We start from the raw sequence: 19,529 nt of genomic DNA on the forward strand, positions 1-19,529 counted from the left end.
AAAGCACATACATGCCTGGTTTTGATCCCGTGCATTACCTCGCCCAACTGATAAGTACCCATTGCTTTCAATGAATCAAAAAGAGAAGTTACTGAATTGACAAATCTATATATACTCTGGGGAGATTTTACTCCCAACAGTGCAAACCTACCCATAAATGTTTTCTTCTGTATCTTCGTAATGTCCCCATGCGGTACTAGGAACAGGGCATTAACCTCATATGGAGATGTTAACACAAGGAGTTTGACCTTTGCTCCCAGGTTGAGATGCAGTCAGCAGCCGGGCCAGGAGTAGCCCCTGCCCCTCTCTGCCAGTACAGGCTCAGGTTCCATCTGCTTCCCACCACAATCACTGACGAGAAATTCAGTGTCTGCCTTGTGGCACCTTCATGCCTCTGCGCTATAATTAACAGGGCAGCGGGGGCCGTGGAGTGACACATCTTGACAGCCAATCTCCTTGATTTTATGAATCTCTTTCTGTAGGGCTTTTCAGAGAAATTTAAATTATAGTAAGTCAGACCCAGTTTCAGCTCTTCTAACGTCTTCCTTATTGCCAGTGTCACACAAATAAATTTCAAAGAACCAGCAGTTGACACATCCCCAGCCTGCTCAGCCCACTGGTAGGGCCCAAGGCTGAGTGAGAGTCCGTTCCATTCTAACTGCAGCTGATACCAGCTTAGGTTGGTCCTTTGCCTTGGGCCTTTTTTATGGCACTTCCTACTTTATTTTTAAAGGAAGAGATGCTTTTCATCTACAAGCATGAAATGTGAATTAGAAGCGCTCATTCAACCAATTTTATTAAGTTGCTACATTGAGCACACTGGGCAATCATGTTCCTGTTGAAATACCCAGGAAGAGGTAACACCACTGAAGTAGATTTTTTTCCTTTTTTAAAAAATCTAAAATGAAAAGGACTTTTCTATACATTCTTAAACAAAAACAATTTGTTTTAAGGGAAGAGCTTGAGAATACTTAGAGTTAACATACAGATGGGAAGAAACTCCTTCTAAAGTCTTTGTTGTAACAATAGCAATAGCTCATTTTGATATTTCACAAAGACTCTCCAACTGCTTTGGAGGGTCAAAAGAAATTAAGTAATAAGGCCCCTGTTCTCAGGAGCTTGAATAGAAAGACCACACTTTGTGTATTTAGAAAGATGAGATGGAATTAGAAAGGCACGGAAATACAAAGTAACATAAAGTGTAAACCACCTTGTGATGTTTGTTTGTGATTTGAGCAGATGGGACATTAACCGAGGGGTGCGTTAATCAGGGCACTTGCTGGAGATGAGCTTTAAGATAGGTTTTGAAAGGTTTGGGGCACATCCATTGTCAAAGAAGAGGGGAATGTTCTATACAGATAGATGAGAGAATGGCCTGGGCCAAACTTCCTTTCTTATACTATTGTAAGTCTTGGGTTCCCCAATAGAAGAGGGCCATAGTAGGGAAAGAATGCTCAGATAGGAAGTGAGGGAGATTCTAGCTAAGGTCTGTTTATGAACAGTCCTATTTGCTGCGTATGTCTTAAGACATACGTATGCTCTATATTTTTGTGCTTGTAGTGAGTCTTTTGAGCATTTGGACCAGTTTCCCCCTGTGTTTTCTAGCATTACTTTCGGTTCTTCATCATCACACTTTATGAGACCACGTGTTTGAGTCTAACGTGCTCAATTATATCATTAGATTTTCCAAACTTAGAAACCCTTTCCAGGATTGTCACATCATGTTATTCAATTGATGTCATTGTTTTTTAAATAATCACTGCTGTCACTCTGAAACAAGTAAAGAAAGGGCTTTTGTATAATCACAACTGAGGAAAATGACTTCTCCTTGACTTCCATATCTGAAATAACAGGGTACAGTAACTTCTAGAATGTAGTGTCAAGGAAGGAACACCTTTAATATCAGTGGTGATTTCTAGGGATGGTGACCATTACAGCTACTCCCCTGGGCTTATTTCCAGAGAGAAATAGACTCTGAAGGACAAGTAACACCATTTGACCAGAATAAAGGAGACAAATACAGGCCTACCTCGTTTTATTGCTCTTCACAGATGTTGCATTTTTTACAAACTGAAGGTTTGTGGCAACCCTGAAGTGAGCAAGTCTATTGGCGCCATTTTCCCAAAAGCATTTGCTCACTTCATGTCTCTGTGTCACATTTTGGTAATTTCGCATTATTTCAAACTTCTTTGTTGTTATTATGTTATGGTGATCTGTGATAGTGATCTTTGATGTTACTATTGCAAGATTACAACTAGCTGAAGGCTTAGATGATGGTTAGCATTTTTTAGCAACAAAGTATTTTTAATTAAGGTATACACATTGTTTTTCAGAGTAGACTACAGTATAGTGCAAACATAGCTTTTATATGCACTGGGAACCCCCCAAAAATAGTATGACTCACGTTATTGCAATATTCACTTTATTGCAATGGTCTGAAACTAAACCTGCAGTATCTCTGAGCTACGTCTGTACATTAGCAGACTCTTCACAGGGTGGAAAACTTACCCTTTCCACTATAATTTTAACCATGCTTCTCCAGTCCTAATAAAGGAAACCAGATCCTTTGAGAAAAGTTTCCTGAAGGACATGCTTTCCTTCTTCAAATGAACATGCTTCCCTTCTTACTGAGAGCCTGGTGTCAGAGCTTAGAGAATGAGAGTCTGGTGTCAGAGCTTAGAGTGGAATCAGGACAACTCGGAAAATGCATGTGGTAAAACTGTAAGTGAAGGTCCCTGCGATTTATTTAAAACTTCTCATCACATATCACTATATGCAGTTTCAGCTTATTATCAGTGACATTTTCCTGGTGCAAGCTTATTAATTGTTTCCCCTTTTAATGACATTTGCTTAATATATAGAAAGGCTTTTCAGTGAATGACTATACATGCTGTACAAAAATGAACTAGGGAGAGCTCTTTCCGCTGAGTCCTGCAAACTATTGTGCTATAATTAATTATCTGTTGTTCTGACTTGCTACATGAATTTGAAATTTTTTTGACTATTAAAAGTAATCTTCGTGTCCTTTCAGAAAGAGTGTGGGTTTTTCTAGAAGGAAAGACTATTCAAGAGAGTGTTCTTAAGATCTCAGAAATATAATTTTAACTATTGCACTGTTAGATCCCGATGACAGAAAGAGGGTAAGGTATAAAGAAATCACTTTGGTTCTAAAGGGACCTCAGATTTAAAAGGGTTTGTAGAAAGATAAAAGTATACAACTAATGAGAAATAAAAGAGCATTAGTGTCACAGCCCAATAAACATTTGTATCAGGAAGATTAGAGGTCAGAATTCGATGAAACTTATTAGAAAATGCTAATCATTTTAAAGCAAGAACATAAATAAGAATAGAGAGCCCTACAGCTCTTGGGATGGGGTTAGGAATCGGGACAGTCAGTGAGTGGACCACTTAAAAGATGAGAGAGAATGGGAAACTGTCCCTGTCCGGCTTTGATTGTGCTTCTGTCTTTCATGTGTATATTAAACAGGATGGTCTTTTGTTAAAGGAAAGGCAAGTCCAAGACAGGTGAAGATGAGAAAACAAGGCACTAGCCCTTTGTAATAGTTATCTATTACTATGCAATAAATAACCCCATAACTTAGCAACTTAAAAACAAACCTTTACCTTCTTATAATGAATTTCAAGGATTTCAAACATGGTTTAGCTGGGTGCTTCAGGCTCAGGGTCTCTCAGGAGGTTGCAGTCAAGACATCTGCCACAGCTGCAATCATCTGAGGGCTTGAAGTTTGGCTAGGGCTGGTGGGTCTTCTTCCAAGATGGCGTACTCACATGGCTGTTGGCAGGAGACCTCAGTACCTCACCGTGTGAACTTTTGAGTGTCCTCACAACATGGCAGCTTGCTTTCCCCAGACCAAGTGATCCAAGAGAGAGAATACAAAGGAAGCTGCCTTGTATGACCCAGTCTCAGAAGTCATACCCCATCACTTTTGCCATATTCTAACAGTAGAAGCAAGTCACTATATCAGGTCTACACCTGAGGAAAAGGGAATTAAATCCCACCTCTTTTTTTTGTGTGTGTGTGTGTGTGTGGTACGCGGGCCTCTCACTGCTGTGGCCTCTCCCATTGCGGAGCACAGGCTCCGGACGTGCAGGCTCAGCGGCCATGGCTCACGGGCCCAGCCGCTCCGCAGCATGTGGGATCTTCCCAGACCGGGGCACGAACCCGTGTCCCCTGCATCAGTAGGCAGACTCGACCACTGCACCACCAGGGAAGCGCAATCCCACCTCTTGCTGGGAGGAGCATCCACAAATTTGTGGATACATTTTTAAACTACCACACTTCTCTACTCAAGTCCAAGTTCCTATAAATCATGGGCTGGGAGAACTTGAGGGCAAGATCGTAGAACCCCTCTCCCTGATCTTTGTGGACTTGGAAGATAGGGATAAGAAAATGTAGTTGTGACAAGCCGAAGGGAGAGAAGACAGCATCACAATCTACATGCCGGGTGGAGACTGACATTGATCTTGGGTCCATTTTCAAATAGGTTATTAAATGGAAGCTTTCTGAATAGTTGACCAAGAATCAGTGATATGTCACAACCAGCGTGGGTACCCTGGATCTTGTAAAATTATCCTCTTTTCTCTTTGTGTAGACTGTGCTGTTAGACTGGCACGTCATACGCTGTGGACATTGCTTTTCAATTTCAGCAAGGTGTGTAACAAGGTTCACAGCACCTTGTAGACAAGATGTAAGAGTTGATAGACCAAAAGCAGGAAATCAGGTCCCATGGGAGCTGAAGGAACTTGGTAACATGTAGTCCAAGTAAGAGAAGAATCAGCAGGAACATGACGCCTCTCCTTGGGTATCTGATCTGTTCAAGGCTATAGTGCAGAAGGGGGATTTAGGCTTGCTCTATGTTGAACAGAGTGGAAGTTATAAGGAAACTGATTTTGGCTTAATGTAAGAAAGGCCATTCTAGTAGACAAAGCTGTCCAAAAATAGAGGCAAACTGATAATTCCTCTCTGTTTAAGTAGAGCTGAGAGTTTACCCCTGGGTGGGAACACCAGAGAAGAGATGATTTTAGAAGCCATTCTCATCCTAAAATTCTGACTTTTGCTATTTAAATGTTGCAACGTGGAAACGATATTTATACTTTGTAATTTCACCTTTTGTTTTAAAAATTACTTTGCGTTTTGATTTTAAGCTTCAAATTACTATCTGAAAAATTAAATTCATTATAACAATTAGTGTAAGAATCATATAGCAATTTATAGAGAAATAAGAGTTAGCATGTTAGAAATTGTTAGTCCCACGGAAGCATTTTTCAAACATTATGTACTGCAGTTCTTTATTCAGCAGATGAACCATTTACATTATGTATCTATAACTAAATCACTTAACTAAATAAATGATATGATTTTTACAGTGCTTCACTGCATAGAGGCATGAACATAATTTATTTGTAATTGGAACAAAGTCCTAAAGTAGCAGTTTTGTTCTGCCAGGTAATTAATGCTCATTTTTAAAGCCTTTTATTATTTTTTCTGAAGGAATGAGAGCACATGGAAAAAGACATATAATAGGCTAAACAATAAACACCTAAACCAAGCGAGTATATTCTAGGAGCAAATCCTTTCCAGCCTGCCAACTAGCATTTAACTTCTGTCTTTTTCCCCATTAAAAAAAAAAAAAAAATTATAGCATGTGTTTAAAGGCAATAGAAGCCTGAAGTGCAAATTTCTTTAATCTTTAATTTATTTTTGTTTAAAATAGGTAGTGGTTAAGGATTTAAATATAGGGTGTCATTTTCTGGAAGAAAGTCATTAATCCATTTTCCTCTAACTTCAGGCCTAGAAAGAAGTTTCTGGTAGGCTTTGTGTTGTAATGTTATTGTTTATAGATAAAACAAATGGACTGGCCTGCGTATTTTGATTATGGTATAATGCTTATGGTATCATGCAGGTTCGGGGTTGACAAATATCAAGACGGAAGAGATTTCGGAAGTGAAGATGGATGCAGAGTTCCGACATGATTCAGGATATGAAGTTCATCATCAAAAATTGGTACGTGACATAATCTACCTCTTCAGGCCACTCTGTCTTGTCAAATGACTTTCGTTCCTCTTGGGTCAGAAATCCAGTTAAGGAAAAGATTAAAACGAAAATAAAACACTTGCCTATAGGATCATCATGAAAACGTGAAGAAAAGAAAAAGAGGCTCTTTATATAGTAGTTCTTTAGGTCTAGAAAGCAGCTGAGCCCACGTTGGGCTTAAAGTGGAATTACTTTGTATTCTAGCAGCCATTTTAATAAACTTCCTGTCTGTTTTCTAGGAAATCAGGTTTATAATAGGCTTGTGTGAAGGATCGAAATCTCAAATAAAACACGTGTAAACACTGCTTGGGTTCACAGAACAGCTTCACGGCCGCTGGCTTAATTTCACATTTGTAAACTCTTCCCCTGGGCTTCATCGCCTCTCTCTCACCCCTCCTTTCTGTCCCCTCCCCACATTTTAAATTTTTCCTCGGGAGTGGGATGGTTGGGACTCCCTGGAGGTAGGTAGAGGGGTAGGTGAGCCAGACTGCATTATGTTCCCAGCAGTGTGTTCAGCAGAAGGCTTGGGCAAGAAAGACTGTGGCTTCCTTTTCAGACAAAATTGCCCTTTTTCCCCCCAAGTGTTAGAATTGGAGTAAATCAAAAGGCACCCATCTCCCTTAAGGTTACATAAAAACCTTTACCGAAAGCTTCAGATAAATCAATCCTGCGTTATGCTAGGGGACCTCCCATCTTAAGAGCAAATAAGCCCAGTAAGTGGCTTAAACTAATAAAGAAGACAATTTTGTTGCACATTCAGTATTGAACAAAAGTGGTAATCAGATTCTGAAATCAGTAATAATACTTGCGAAGGACTCTCTCAGGCACTTACTTTGTTTTTGTTTGTGTGTGTGTATACATGTGTTTTTCCCTTTCGAGGAGAAACTGTCTTTCCACTATTCATAAATAAAATTTGCAAATCCAAGTATTAAACTCCAACCGAAACCCCTATAAAGTATAGTGTATGCCTCTTTTCACTCTAAACAATTGAGGCAAGTTCAAAATTGACTTGAGATTCAGATTTGCATTTTAACTCCCATAATCTTTTTGATAGAAGCACAGTGAACTTTTTGAAGTGCGGTTTTCGTTGGCAAGTTAATCCAGTGTCAGTTATTATAGAATCAGGGGCACTCTTGATCTGGCTGATGCTGAAGAGGTTAATAACAACTTGTGGAATCTGTTGAGGATTTGGGAGCTGGTGGGGCAGAGAGCTGAAGATTAATGTGATGTGTGGATTTGCGTTTTCTGGTGCCTGTGTCATAAAAGCCCATCTCCGCAATTACACTAACTCCTGTAATATGACCGTGACTAATGGCAGAAGCAGCAATTGAGAGAATCAGCTCCCTCTACTGAACTAGTTGATGAAATAATGTACTATAATTAGTGCAGTGAATGTTACAGAATTACAGTATTTTCTTAAAGACATAGGAAGATGTCCAGACTTGCATTCATTTCTGATTACCTCATACTTTTATCGTTAGCTAATTAATGATTTGCTTTTTATAAATATGTTGAGTGAGCATATTTGTTTAGAAAGGGGCATAATTATGAACAGTTTCTAATTTTGTTGCAGCTATACCATAAGTAAAACTCTTAGAAATTTGCTTTATTTGCTGTACTTCATGTTGCCTTTTCAGACTGCTAGGATGTTAGTTCTAGCCATGACAGTCAGTCATTTTACTGTCTTGAGATTATACTAAAAGAATTATTTAGGGAGCTGTTTTTATTAATTTACATAGCAGATGTGGTATATGTTCAGTAGTAGTTGGGCCAGATGATCTGTCATAAGATCATCTCCTTACATAAAAAATGATAAAAGTTGCAGTGTGTTTTTATAATTCCATTCAAGTAAAGTTGAAAAAATAATGACTTGCATTTATAAACAGTATGAAGGAATGTAGTGTAATAAATTTATCACTGAATAAATTTCTTCTTTACAGTATTCTCTAAATTCTTTTCATGTTTAACACAAATAAACATCAAGAATAAAACAACATTTTTAGTTGAGTTGCCAGGGACAACATAGTAAGAAAGCATGTGTTAATGTGTGGCTATTAAAATTCCTATCTTGTTGCCTACTACTTCTTCTCTTTGAAATAAGTGCCTTTTAAGCATTATGCTTCTCAAGGTTAATTAGTGTCTTGCTGAATTATTGTGGCTGAAAGTAGGTAACAAGATGCCTTTTTTCTTCTGTTTAATGCCTTTGTTTCAGAATGCTTGTTCCTATGTATTTAAAATGTCCCTCTAAGGAAATGAGGGCATCTATAGTTTGGAAAAGCACCTAAGGCATAGCGGTCATGCGTCAGGTCTCCCAATTTAAACCTGCTGTGACTGGGAAAATACTGACCTCCTTTCATAATCACGATCCGTGCCTTTCCAGTGTTTGATAGATCCGAGAGCTGCCGTCCCCCTCTTACAGAATGTTCCATCTGTCAAAGGGTTTCAGGTCTCTGCAGGCTTCTGTTTTGCCTTTCTAGAGACATGTGGGGGATGGAGCGAAGTGGACTTCCTAAAACTGGGGAAGCCACATGTTGTACATCATTCTATAGACTACAGATGTCATTCTTAGTAAGTAGAATGTGGGGTTTTTTTTCAAGTATGCACCAAATAATTGAGTGACCAACAACTCAAACTTACGGCATAAAATATATACCGAATATACTGAAACTTTTCACATACCTCATCCAGATATCTCCCGCAATTACAATCCTTTCTCTTGCATTTGTTTTCCAGGTGTTCTTTGCAGAAGATGTGGGTTCAAACAAAGGTGCAATCATTGGACTCATGGTGGGCGGTGTTGTCATAGCAACAGTGATTGTCATCACCCTGGTGATGCTAAAGAAGAAACAGTACACGTCCATCCATCATGGTGTGGTGGAGGTAGGTAAACGTGGCTGCATGTTTGCAGGTGGGAGTTAAAGACTATGAAGAAAATCTTGCTGGGTGTTAGACGAAGAATCATCCAAGTATCTCTTTGAACAAACAATCCATATTGCTGCTCAAGTTGCAGCTATTTTCTTGCTTCTGGTTTTTATTCATTCCAACTTATAACTACTGTGATCGAGACATTGGGGATATATGCTGCTATCTCAGCTTCTTATAATTTGTATTGAAATATCAAAATAATACTAATGGTAATGCCTGGCTTACGGATATTGTGATTACAGATATTGTGATTACAGACATTTAAAAGAAAAAATAACAGCAGAAGTCACAAATGAAAAAAAGGAAGTGGAAGCCTGCTTTTAAAAAAAAAAATTTTAAGCACGCTTATTCCTGGATTTTTTTATCTTAAATAATTTCATTTCTAACTCAAGCCAGGTAATAGTAAATAATTTTCAGTAAAGAGTCTTACCTTTAAAGTCTCACAGAAAATCACATTATACCAAAAGGCTGAGTGAAATATACAAGGTTGTTCAAGACCTTTAACCTGTCACCCTGCACATCCACCTGAAATATCTTAGTTTCAAGGTGTTAGTGCAGTGGCACTGGAGGTGGAGAGAAGACCCACAAAGTGACAATTACATCTACTTGAGACTGTCCAAACACCCCAGCCTGTGAGAAACAAGAGTATGTACAGCACAGAGGTAGCGAGTTACACCAACAAAATAGAGTAAGCTGCGGGATTCAAATATGATGCCTTAAACCCATGATACAAAATATTTTAAAATAAAATTAAATGTGCAAATAAGTTCTTCATATGCATTTAAAATGCAGGGTTTAGGGGAGGAACCTCACAGTATATGTATTTTTTAGGAAACTGTTAGGGAAAGTGAATTAATACATCTTGAGAAGTTTAGAATTTTTAGAGCTGAAAGAGATCTCAATAATCAATTAATTGATCTTCTCATTTTCTAGATGAGAAAACAGACCCAGACAGAAGACATGTCCTTTCAATGTCAAATTCCGTAGAGCCAAGTTCACAGTACAGATTTCCCCACATCCTGTCCATTGCTTTTTCCATCAGAGCAAAGTTCAGATATTTCCAGTGAGTTAAACTTCTCACTAAGCCCAAGGAAATGTGCTCCAAACCATTCTTGATTATAGGAGGGCAGGAACAGTTTAGATAAATTAAGTTTGTGGCAAAGCCAGAAACCTCATTCAGTTCAGCACTTGGAACATCCAGGCTCCTTGTTTACAGGAGCTGCTGTTGGAAATTGGTTTTGAGTCTTGTTTTCCATGTCCATCCTGGTGTAGATGTGCTAAAGAACAGTGAAATGAATGAATTCAGGAAATAGGTGGCAAGATGTATAAGAACTGAATGATTGACAGATAGGAGGGTGAGCACATAAATAAGCGATGACGACGTCATGAAGTGTGTGGCGCTGCTCTTCATAGTAGTATTTCTGAGCTTCTGTCCTTTGAAACAGTATAAGATGTATTATTAGTAGCGTTATTAGCATCAGTAATCTCATTTCTACTCAAAACAATTTTTTTCAAAAAAAAACAATTCTTTTTTCATTTTTCATTTTAATTGCATGTTTGAGCAAAAAAAAAAACCTGTTTTCATACTTGAATAATTCAAAAGCCCATTTAATTTTTTTTAATATAATCATACATTTTAATGGCCTTGAACTGATGAATCTACCCAAGTGGTGGCTTCCTTTTTATCAAAGTGCCCGTCTTTGGTGCCAAAGGACAAAGAGCCTATATTGGTTTGCTCAGGCTGCCATAGCAAAGCCACAGGGTGGCTTAAACAACAGAAATGTATTTCCTCACAATTCCTGAGGCCTCTCTCCTGGGCTCATAGGTGGCTTCCCTGTGCCTTTACATCACCTTCCCCTGTGCAGGTCTGTGTCCTAATCTCCTCTTCTTGTAAGGACACCAGTATTAACTGCATAAGGTCCACACTAATGACCTCACTTAACCTTAATTTCACCTTTAAAGACCCTCCAAATACAGTTATATTGTGAGGTATTAAGGATCAGGTTTTTAGCATCAGAATTTGGGGAGGACACAGTTCCGCCCATAACAGAGGCCAGTGATGCTGGGCGGTAAAACAAGGCATCTCAGGGGCTCTTTGCCGTGATTGCCATGATTGTGCATGAGACTTACCGGGTACTGATTTCAAAGGACACATTCCCCAGGTCCCACCCCAGACCTAGGAAAACAGAATTTCTAAATAAGAGGCTGGAAATCTGAGTGTAGAAAATGTTCGCAGCTGAATCAGACATGCAGTCAGTTCTGAGAATCACTGATGTGTATATATAGTATTACCACTCCTGCCTCTTTGTTGTCTAAGCAAACCTTAGGGAGTAGAAAATGGTATCTCCTTGTCTCCAAGCTCACCAGTCTCTCACTAGTCGCCTTTTAAGCCTTCTTACAGCTGCCTAGGTTAAATGTTTCTTTTGGTTAGTTAGCAAGAAAAGTTTCCTTGGTTTTGGAGTATTAGAGCAGTTGATGCTTTAACATGAGTTCTGAAAAAACATTAATTAATTTTTAAACCAGAAGGCATCCTTGTAGGGAAGGCAGTCGATCAGCCCTTCTCTTGGTATTTATTTTGTTAGCTACTTGAGAGCAACTAGGAACCTCTAGAGTGACTGCCCCACCTCCTTTTGTGTTTCTGTTCTTCATTTCCTCTCACTTCCTTCTTCCTTAAAGTAACGATGTTGTCAAGAGCCGGGAAACCATCCCTTTTTCCCTGGAAAGGCCTTCCTTTCTCTCCATTCCTTATGTAACCCTTCCGCAAACTCCGTGTTGAGCCAGTGTTCAACACGGAGCTTGAGGAACTTCAGGCTAACTTCATCTAAGGTGCTCGTCGTCATCCCTGCCCTTAGGAAGGTGATAGTCTAGCTGTGGTGGTTTTGCACGTGGACACAGAGAGCTGCAACCCAGCCTAGACACCTAGGGTGCCTCACGTGGTCTGGGTGATGCAGGGTGCTGGGGGGTTTCAACATGATTGCTCTCAGAATCTTCGCCGAACGAAGTGATCCTCCCACACACATTTCTCTGCCTGTCTTAGCAGGTTGTCACCCTCAAGGACGTGGAAATAAGTTTATTGCCGGCTCTGGTTAACCTATTTCGTTAATGAGTAACCTTATTTCACTAAGAACAAAAATGAGTAAATGGGTATTCCCAGATGGATGGGTCTAAGTCTGTCAGAACAGAATACAGTCACACTTCACGCCATCCGTGCATGAAGGAGAAATCACGACAAAAGCCTTGGTGTCCAGGAAATCGCCCCTTCTTAGAGGCAAAGATTCCTGCAGAAGATCACAGAGGTGTGGAAGTGAAAGCAAGCCCAGTACTTTTATTAATAGAATCGTTACCCGGTGGAAATGAGCAGTTGCTAGTTTCTGTTTTGAAAAACTAAGCAATAAATATTGATTTAGTGACTTGCTTAGTCATAGGGCCAGAGATTCAGTCTGTAAGTCATTAGCCACGGTTTCCCAAGGAGATGACAGTGCTTCATTTGTGCTTCAAGCAGTGACAAGATAGCCTTCCGTTGTTCTGTTTCCCAAACGTGTGCACCATCTCTGGTGGCTGAGTATCCCAGCGCCTGCAGAATTACCCACCGTTGTCCTGCTGTAATCAGGTTCTGCAAAGCCCATTGACCCCAGGTTCTGTTTAGTAGCAGACAGGCCTTTTCTACACTGACGTCAGTTGACACTGAATATTTTAAAATATATATTGGAGTAGTATGTCCACTACTTCTCATCTTTAATAAGAAGGGGGGGCACAAATTCTCTTTATTGAAGGACATGAAAAAATTTTCCTTTCACAGATCTGATAACTAGAACACCAGAAGTCTCCCATCCCCGCCCCCAGTCATCTCATGAATGCTCTAAAGAAGAGAGTTGCTTATTTAGCTTTTTATGGAGATATGGCATATGACTCTTTCTAATGAATGTGCTATCAGATTGGTGACATTATAAAAATAGGTCCTTATGGGTCCTTTCTTCCTGGCAAAAAGTCAATCTTTAGTGGAGGCACCTAGCCACCACTATAGCAGTCAGACAGATTGGTCAGGTTAAATTGGAAGCAATGGTAAGAAAAAGTGAAGGTGGACTCAAAATCTTCAGGTGGCTGGAAGTGAACTGCAGGAGGAGAAATTGGAAGGTCAGAGGAAGTCCTCAGCATAGCGGGAGAGTTCCAGGGCATGCCTGAAGAATTACTTGATGTAGACACTAAATATCACTGAACTACTTATAAAGAGATGGAAATATAAATAAGAAAATGAACATGTATACTGTAGAGTAGAAAACCAATACTGCAAGGTTACTAGAAGGGATAAACCATTAGCTTGAAAACGTCATTGCTGTTCTCTTTGCTTGTGCTTTTCCTTCCCATGTTCCTGGTGTTTCTGATGTTCTTACACTCTCTGGTTATTTTGCATGTTTAGTTTATCTTATCCTCCATTCTTTGTCCACCTAGATGACCTGAAATGGAAAGTCTTAGGGGCCGGGATTCTGTTGTTGGGCCATGCATAAAGGGACACCCATCAACACACATCCTGCTGATTACTATACATAATAAAATTAAAATACAGTGTCCGCTGGCCCTCCTCCAAGCTTAAAGTACCTACACGAGAAACGGGATGGCAGGGGTATCTAGAAATTAAGGAGAGACCCAAATAGATTTTATGTCTACAGTCTAGTGGTTGAGCTATAAATTCTTCTGGATATAGTGAAGGAATAAACAGCTCCAAAGAGTCAAGTTCAGGGAGAAAGGGGTAGGAAGAGGGCATTAGCCAAACAGTAGTCAAAAGTTCTACTCAAGGTCGTAGTAGGACCAGATGAATCAGGCTCTTTGGGCTCAGTTCTCAGTGTGTGTCAGCAGCAGTGACCGTGGAAGTCCAAGGTGGGGTGCAGCGCAGGGGCCCGGGGTCTCTAACAAAGATGAAGACTTCAGATCAGTCACTACTCCCATCAAGCCCAGAAAGTCCAGAGAGGGGACGCTCAGAGGTGCTGTGCCGGGTGGGTTTTCATCTCAGCAAGTGACGCATGTTCCTGCCCCGGGGAGCAGATGGGGATCCTGTCCCCCACTCCATTGTTCTGTGGTTTCTTCCAGAATAAGCACCACTGGCTACATCTTCCCCCAGCTCCGTTTGAAGGGAAATAGTGAGTGACAGATGGCTGAGGCTTGTTGGGGTGAAAGGCTCCCCCTTACCTGCTGCCCTTCCTTCAGTGGTAGGTTTATCCATGGACATGAGTACTGTGTTTCACTTTTAGCTCTCGAGGGGTTGGGAATAAAAAGATGCAATCCACACTCCTTGGGTGCCATGTTGTAAAGGCAGTCCCTTCTCCTGTAGCTCCTGAGCCCTCTGAGGCCTGAGGGCCAAGCCGCCTCACTGCAGGACTGGCCAAACAGCTGCCCTCCCAGCGGCAAAGGGTCCTGAGGATTAGCAAGTAGAAAAGAGGCCAAGAAAAGACAGGAAAGTTAGCTGCCTGACTTGCATACAGCCTCTGAGCCTCGCATTTACTGGCAGGGCTCTCTTAAAGAGTTGGGCTTTGGCCTTTGAAGAGAAGATCAACTATTAAGTTGCCAGGTGTTCCCCTGTCCTTGATGAATGCAGCCAGTATGAGGGTTGACGTTGGCTCCAGGGGGAGATACAAGTTTAATACTGCAACAATCAAGCAGCGCTATGTTTTCTTCTACACTCAGAAACATAGCAGCTTTGTGCTTGATCTCCTTGGCAAGATTTTTTTTTAATCTCCACATTCTTTGAAATCTCAGTTAAGAGGTGGCACAGCGCAAAAAGAAGCCCAAATTCAAATGGCATAGGGCTGCAGACAGGCTGTTTCCTGCAAGCAGATTTGGAGAATGAATGAAATCTCTTGTTATTGGTGCTGACTTTTTTTTTTTTTTTTTTTTTTTTTTTGCGGTACGCGGGCCTCTCACTGTTGTGGCCTCTCCCGTTGCGGAGCACAGGCTCCAGACGCGCAGGCCCAGCGGCCATGGCTCACGGGCCCAGCCGCTCCGCAGCATGTGGAATCTTCCCAGACCGGGGCACGAACCCACGTCCCCCGCATCGGCAGGTGGACTCTCAACCACTGTGCCACCAGGGAAGCCCACCAGGAAGTTGACCTTTAATGATGGCGTTTTAACTTACAAGTTAGTGGCTAATGACACAATTGCCAATTAAAGCAAGGTGACCTCATTTGTTGACAACAGAGCAGATCAAAGGAGGAAAAAGGGATGAGAAAACACCAGTGATTATTCCCCCAGGGCCAGCGATGGTGAGCATCCATTTGAGCCGTGTCCTCTGAGGGGAATTTTATGTCTTTTTATTCCAGCGGCCTTGAGATTAGCCAAGGTGATCATTCCAACTCATGACCATACTGAAAGGTGTCAATTGGTCCATGAGGTGGAGTCATACAAAGTAACCTTGGGGGAACCAGATTACTCCAGTTTTATTGAGATATATTGACATATAACACTATTAGTTTTAAGTTTGCAGCGTGATAATTTGATATATGTATATATTGTGAAATGATTACCCAAATAAGTTTAGTTAACAACTATCACTTCACATAATTACAATTTTTTTCTTGTTATGAGAACTTTGAAGATCTGTTCTCTTAACGACTTTCAAATATACAATGCAGTATTGTTGACTATAGTTACCATGCTCTTACCATGCTCACCCCCAGAACTTATAACTGGAAGTTTGTGTCTTTCGACCATCTTCACCCATTTCAACAACTCTGCAACCACCAGTCTGCTCACTGTATCTATGATTTGGGTTTTTTTAGATTCCACATATAAGTGAAGTCCTATAGTATTTGTCTTTTTCTCTGACTTATTTTGCTTAGCATAATGCCCTCAAGGTTCATCCATCTTGTCGCAAACTTCAGAATTCCCTTCTTTATTATGGCTGAATAATATTCCGTCATGTGTGTATCACATTTTCTTGATCCATTCATCCATTAATGGGCACTTAGTTTGTGTCCATGTCTTGGCTATTGTAAATAATACTGCACTGAACATTGGGGTGCAGGTATCTTTGCAAGATAGTGATATCATTTCCTTTGGATACATACTCAGAAGTGGAATTGCTGGGTCATATGGTAGTTCTATGTTTGGTTTACTGAGGAGACTCCATAGTGACTGCACCATGCTTTCGGTCTAAATTATTCATTAGCCGGTGTGGTTTAGTCATGGTGTATCAGTCTCCCTCCATCCCCTAGAGCTAGTGTCCTAGCACCAACACACCCACTCTCTGGTGTTTGTCCTTCGTCGGGTTCAGGGGGAAAAGCTGCTTCAGGAGCTAGATGTCACTTTGCAGCACTGGACAGTGGAGAACAGGCCTGCGGCATTCTGGAAATGATGAAGGGACCCCGATCTCATCACGTACAGAATAGAAAACATCCCTTTGAAAGAAAAAACAACTTCTGGACAGCACATCTTACCCTTTCCTGTGGAAGACATGCTTCTTCACTCTGATTAAATTTGTGTTGATTTTCTCCATCTTCCACTGGTTTTACAGAAGTTTTAAAGCAATTATAACAAAACTAAGCTTTCATTTATTCAGCAAAGAGTTAAGTATTTGCTTCCTCTCGTCTGCGGACTATTTGAGGTACAGCAAATATAGTAGAAACCTAAACATCTCCCCACACACCACAACACACACCTGGCCCAGCCTGCAGAGAGTAAATAAGTGTAGCTCTGGCCTAACAGTGACACTGAGGGGAGGAACACAAGTTTACAACTGCTGGCCTGATCTTGGAGGGGAACCACCATATCACAGAGGGAATCTCTTTAAACCTTCAGATGACATACTTTTAGAATCTTAGTGTTACGTTAAAAAATAATAATAATCTGGAACAGCATGTGCTTTCTGTGTCTTTTAATATCTTTTGATATACCTATATCATTATTTTAATTAAAAGAGTCTTTCTTTAACATCTTAAATTTAGTGAACACGGAGACAAACTAAAACGAGTTCGGGGGGATATTCAGCAGTCTTCCTTTCTACTTTGCTGAATCTCTCACCGTAATACTGTTGGCTTTTTTTTCTAGCTTAACACCACACTTTTCAAGTAAGGGAGTCTTTCCTGGAAGCCTTTTGTCTTTTTTTCGAGCCAACAGGGGAAGAAAAAAATATTTATTGCCCTAGATGTATCCAGTTACTATTCAGTTGGGGAAGCAACCAATGAGCGCTTCGCAAGCAAAGCCAGCAGGTCAAGGTTTTAAGCGCCACCTAGTGATAGATGGAGCATCTGCATAACTGGTGGGCACAGGCGTTCTGCTCTATGTCATAGTGGTGAAGAAAGAGGGAAAATTGTGGGTGTTCTCAAATCTTGGCAAGAAAAGAGTACAGTGCACCTTATCTTTTTACTGCTTCTCCGTGTGCACTCTTAAAAAATTGCTTTTCTTAATGCATTTGTCCTCGTTCTTGCTTTGCAGGTTGACGCTGCTGTGACCCCAGAGGAGCGCCACCTCTCCAAGATGCAGCAGAATGGCTACGAAAACCCAACTTACAAGTTCTTTGAGCAGATGCAGAACTAGACCACCACCGCAGCAGCCTCTGAAGTTGGACAGCAAAACCATTGCTTCACAACCCATCGGTGTTCATTTAGAGAATAATGTGGAAAGAAACAAACCCTTCTGTTTTATTATTTACTCATTATCGCCTTTCGACAGCTGTGCTGTAACACAAGTAGATGCCTGAACTTGAATTAATATACAAATCAGTAATGTATTCTCTCTCTTCATATTTCGGTCTCTCCACTACATTATTAATGGGTTTTGTGTACTGTAAAGAATTTAGCTGTATCGAACTAGTGCATGAATAGATTCCCTCCTGATTATTTATCACATAGCCCCTTAGCCAGTTGTATATTATTCTTGTGGTTTGTGACCCAGTTAAGTCCTACTTTGAAATATGCTTTAAGAATCGATGGGGGATGCTTCATGTGAACGTGGGAGTTTAGCTGCTTCTCTTGCCTAAGTATTCTTTTCCTGATCACTATGCATTTTAAAGTTAAACATTTTTATGTATTCCAAATGAGTTAGAGGATTTTTTTTTTCCACAATGGCATTTTACTGTACAGATTGCTGCTTCTGCTATATTTGTTATATAGGAATTATGAGGATACACGTTTATTTCTTTGTGCCTGTTTTATGTGCACACATTAGGCATTGAGAATTGAAACTTTTTTTTGTCCACGTATCTTCGGATCTTTGATAAATAAAAGAATCCCTGTTCATTGTAAGCACTTTTACAGGTGGGGGAGGGTGGGATGGGATTGCTCTGCTGGTCTCCAATTACCAAGAATTCTCCCCAAAAATTTTCTGCAGGATGATTGTACAGAATCATTGCTTATGACCATGATAGCTTTCTACACTGTATTACATAAATAAATTAAATAAAATGATGCTGGGCAAGAGTTTTCTTTGAAGAATGACTATGGATGTTAAATATTCAAAGTAATTTTGGGTGGGGAAGAAGAGGTAGATTCAGTTTCTTTCACGCAGTCTGAAACACTTTATTTATGATACCAAAAAAAAAAACAAAAAATGAAAGTGGAAGGGACAAAATCAGGGAATGTGGAAGGCAAGCCTAGACAAACCCTTTGAGATTTGTCTTCAATTTGTATAAAACGGTGTTTTCATGTAAATAAATACATTATTGGAGGAGCGCCATTGTGCTGGTGTGAATGATTCCATGGTAACAACCTTCTGATCCTTGAGTCATCGGAAGACTGCTAAGAACATTCTAATGCTGGGCATCCGCACCTGTGGTGTCTTAGCTGTAAGTCTGAGCAGGAAATCGGGGCCAACAGGCAACTGCCAGTGCTAGTAAAATACTTCATAGACCTAATTCAGTTTTTACTTGGTCCAAACTATTTTGCTGCCATATCTTCGTCTTCAAGTTTGTCCCTGTCTTAGTCCATTCAGGCTACTATAATAAAATTATAAGCTACTGGGTAGCTACTGGGTTTCTCACAGTTCTGGAGGCTGGATGTCTGAGATCCGGGTACGAGCATGGTCAGGTGAGGGCCCTCTTCCAGGTCGCAGACTTCTGTGTCCTCACGTGGAAGGGGCTAGGGCCTCTCTGGAGCCTCCTTTACAAGGGCACTAATCCCATTCATGAGGACTCCACCATCATGACCTAATCACCTCCCAAAGGCCCGACCTCCTAATGCCATCACATTGGGCATTAGGACTTCAATGTGAAGTTTGGGGGAACACAAACATACTGACAGATTGTAACAGCCCTTAATAAGATATGAAGAGAAAAGGTCTAGGGAAATAAAAGAAGACCAGCTGATAGCTATCAATAAAGCAGGATTTCTCAACCGTGGCACTTTTGATATTTTGTAGGGAGTAATTCCTTGTTTTGAACATTGTAAGATGCTCAGCAGCATTCCTGGTCTCCACCCACTTCATGCCAGTAGCACTCCCCAGTTACGATCATCAAAAATGTCTCCAGACATTGCCAGATGTCCCTTATGGGGGGAAAATCATCCCCATTTGAGAACCTCTGCTCTATATCTATTTTAAAACAATGTCATGTGTACTGTACATG

The 19,529-nt window shown here is 40.6% G+C and overlaps 1 protein-coding gene across 4 annotated transcripts in view; it reads left to right on the top strand.

The window, feature by feature from the left end:
• Positions 1-18,632, top strand: part of APP (amyloid beta precursor protein) — a 274,171-nt gene extending 255,539 nt beyond the window's left edge. For all 4 annotated transcript variants that reach the window (XM_082840186.1, XM_082840187.1, XM_082840188.1 and 1 more), the window contains 3 exons: positions 5,925-6,025; positions 8,789-8,935; positions 17,405-18,632. In XM_082840186.1, coding sequence (XP_082696312.1) covers positions 5,925-6,025; positions 8,789-8,935; positions 17,405-17,506 — 350 coding nt within the window. In that variant the 3' untranslated portion in view covers positions 17,507-18,632. The remainder of the gene's footprint in view (positions 1-5,924; positions 6,026-8,788; positions 8,936-17,404) is intronic.
• The last annotated feature ends 897 nt before the right edge of the window (positions 18,633-19,529 follow it).

The sequence above is a fragment of the Leucopleurus acutus genome (assembly GCF_964270905.1).
Source record: "Leucopleurus acutus genome assembly, chromosome: 5".
Lineage (NCBI taxonomy): Eukaryota > Metazoa > Chordata > Mammalia > Artiodactyla > Delphinidae > Leucopleurus > Leucopleurus acutus.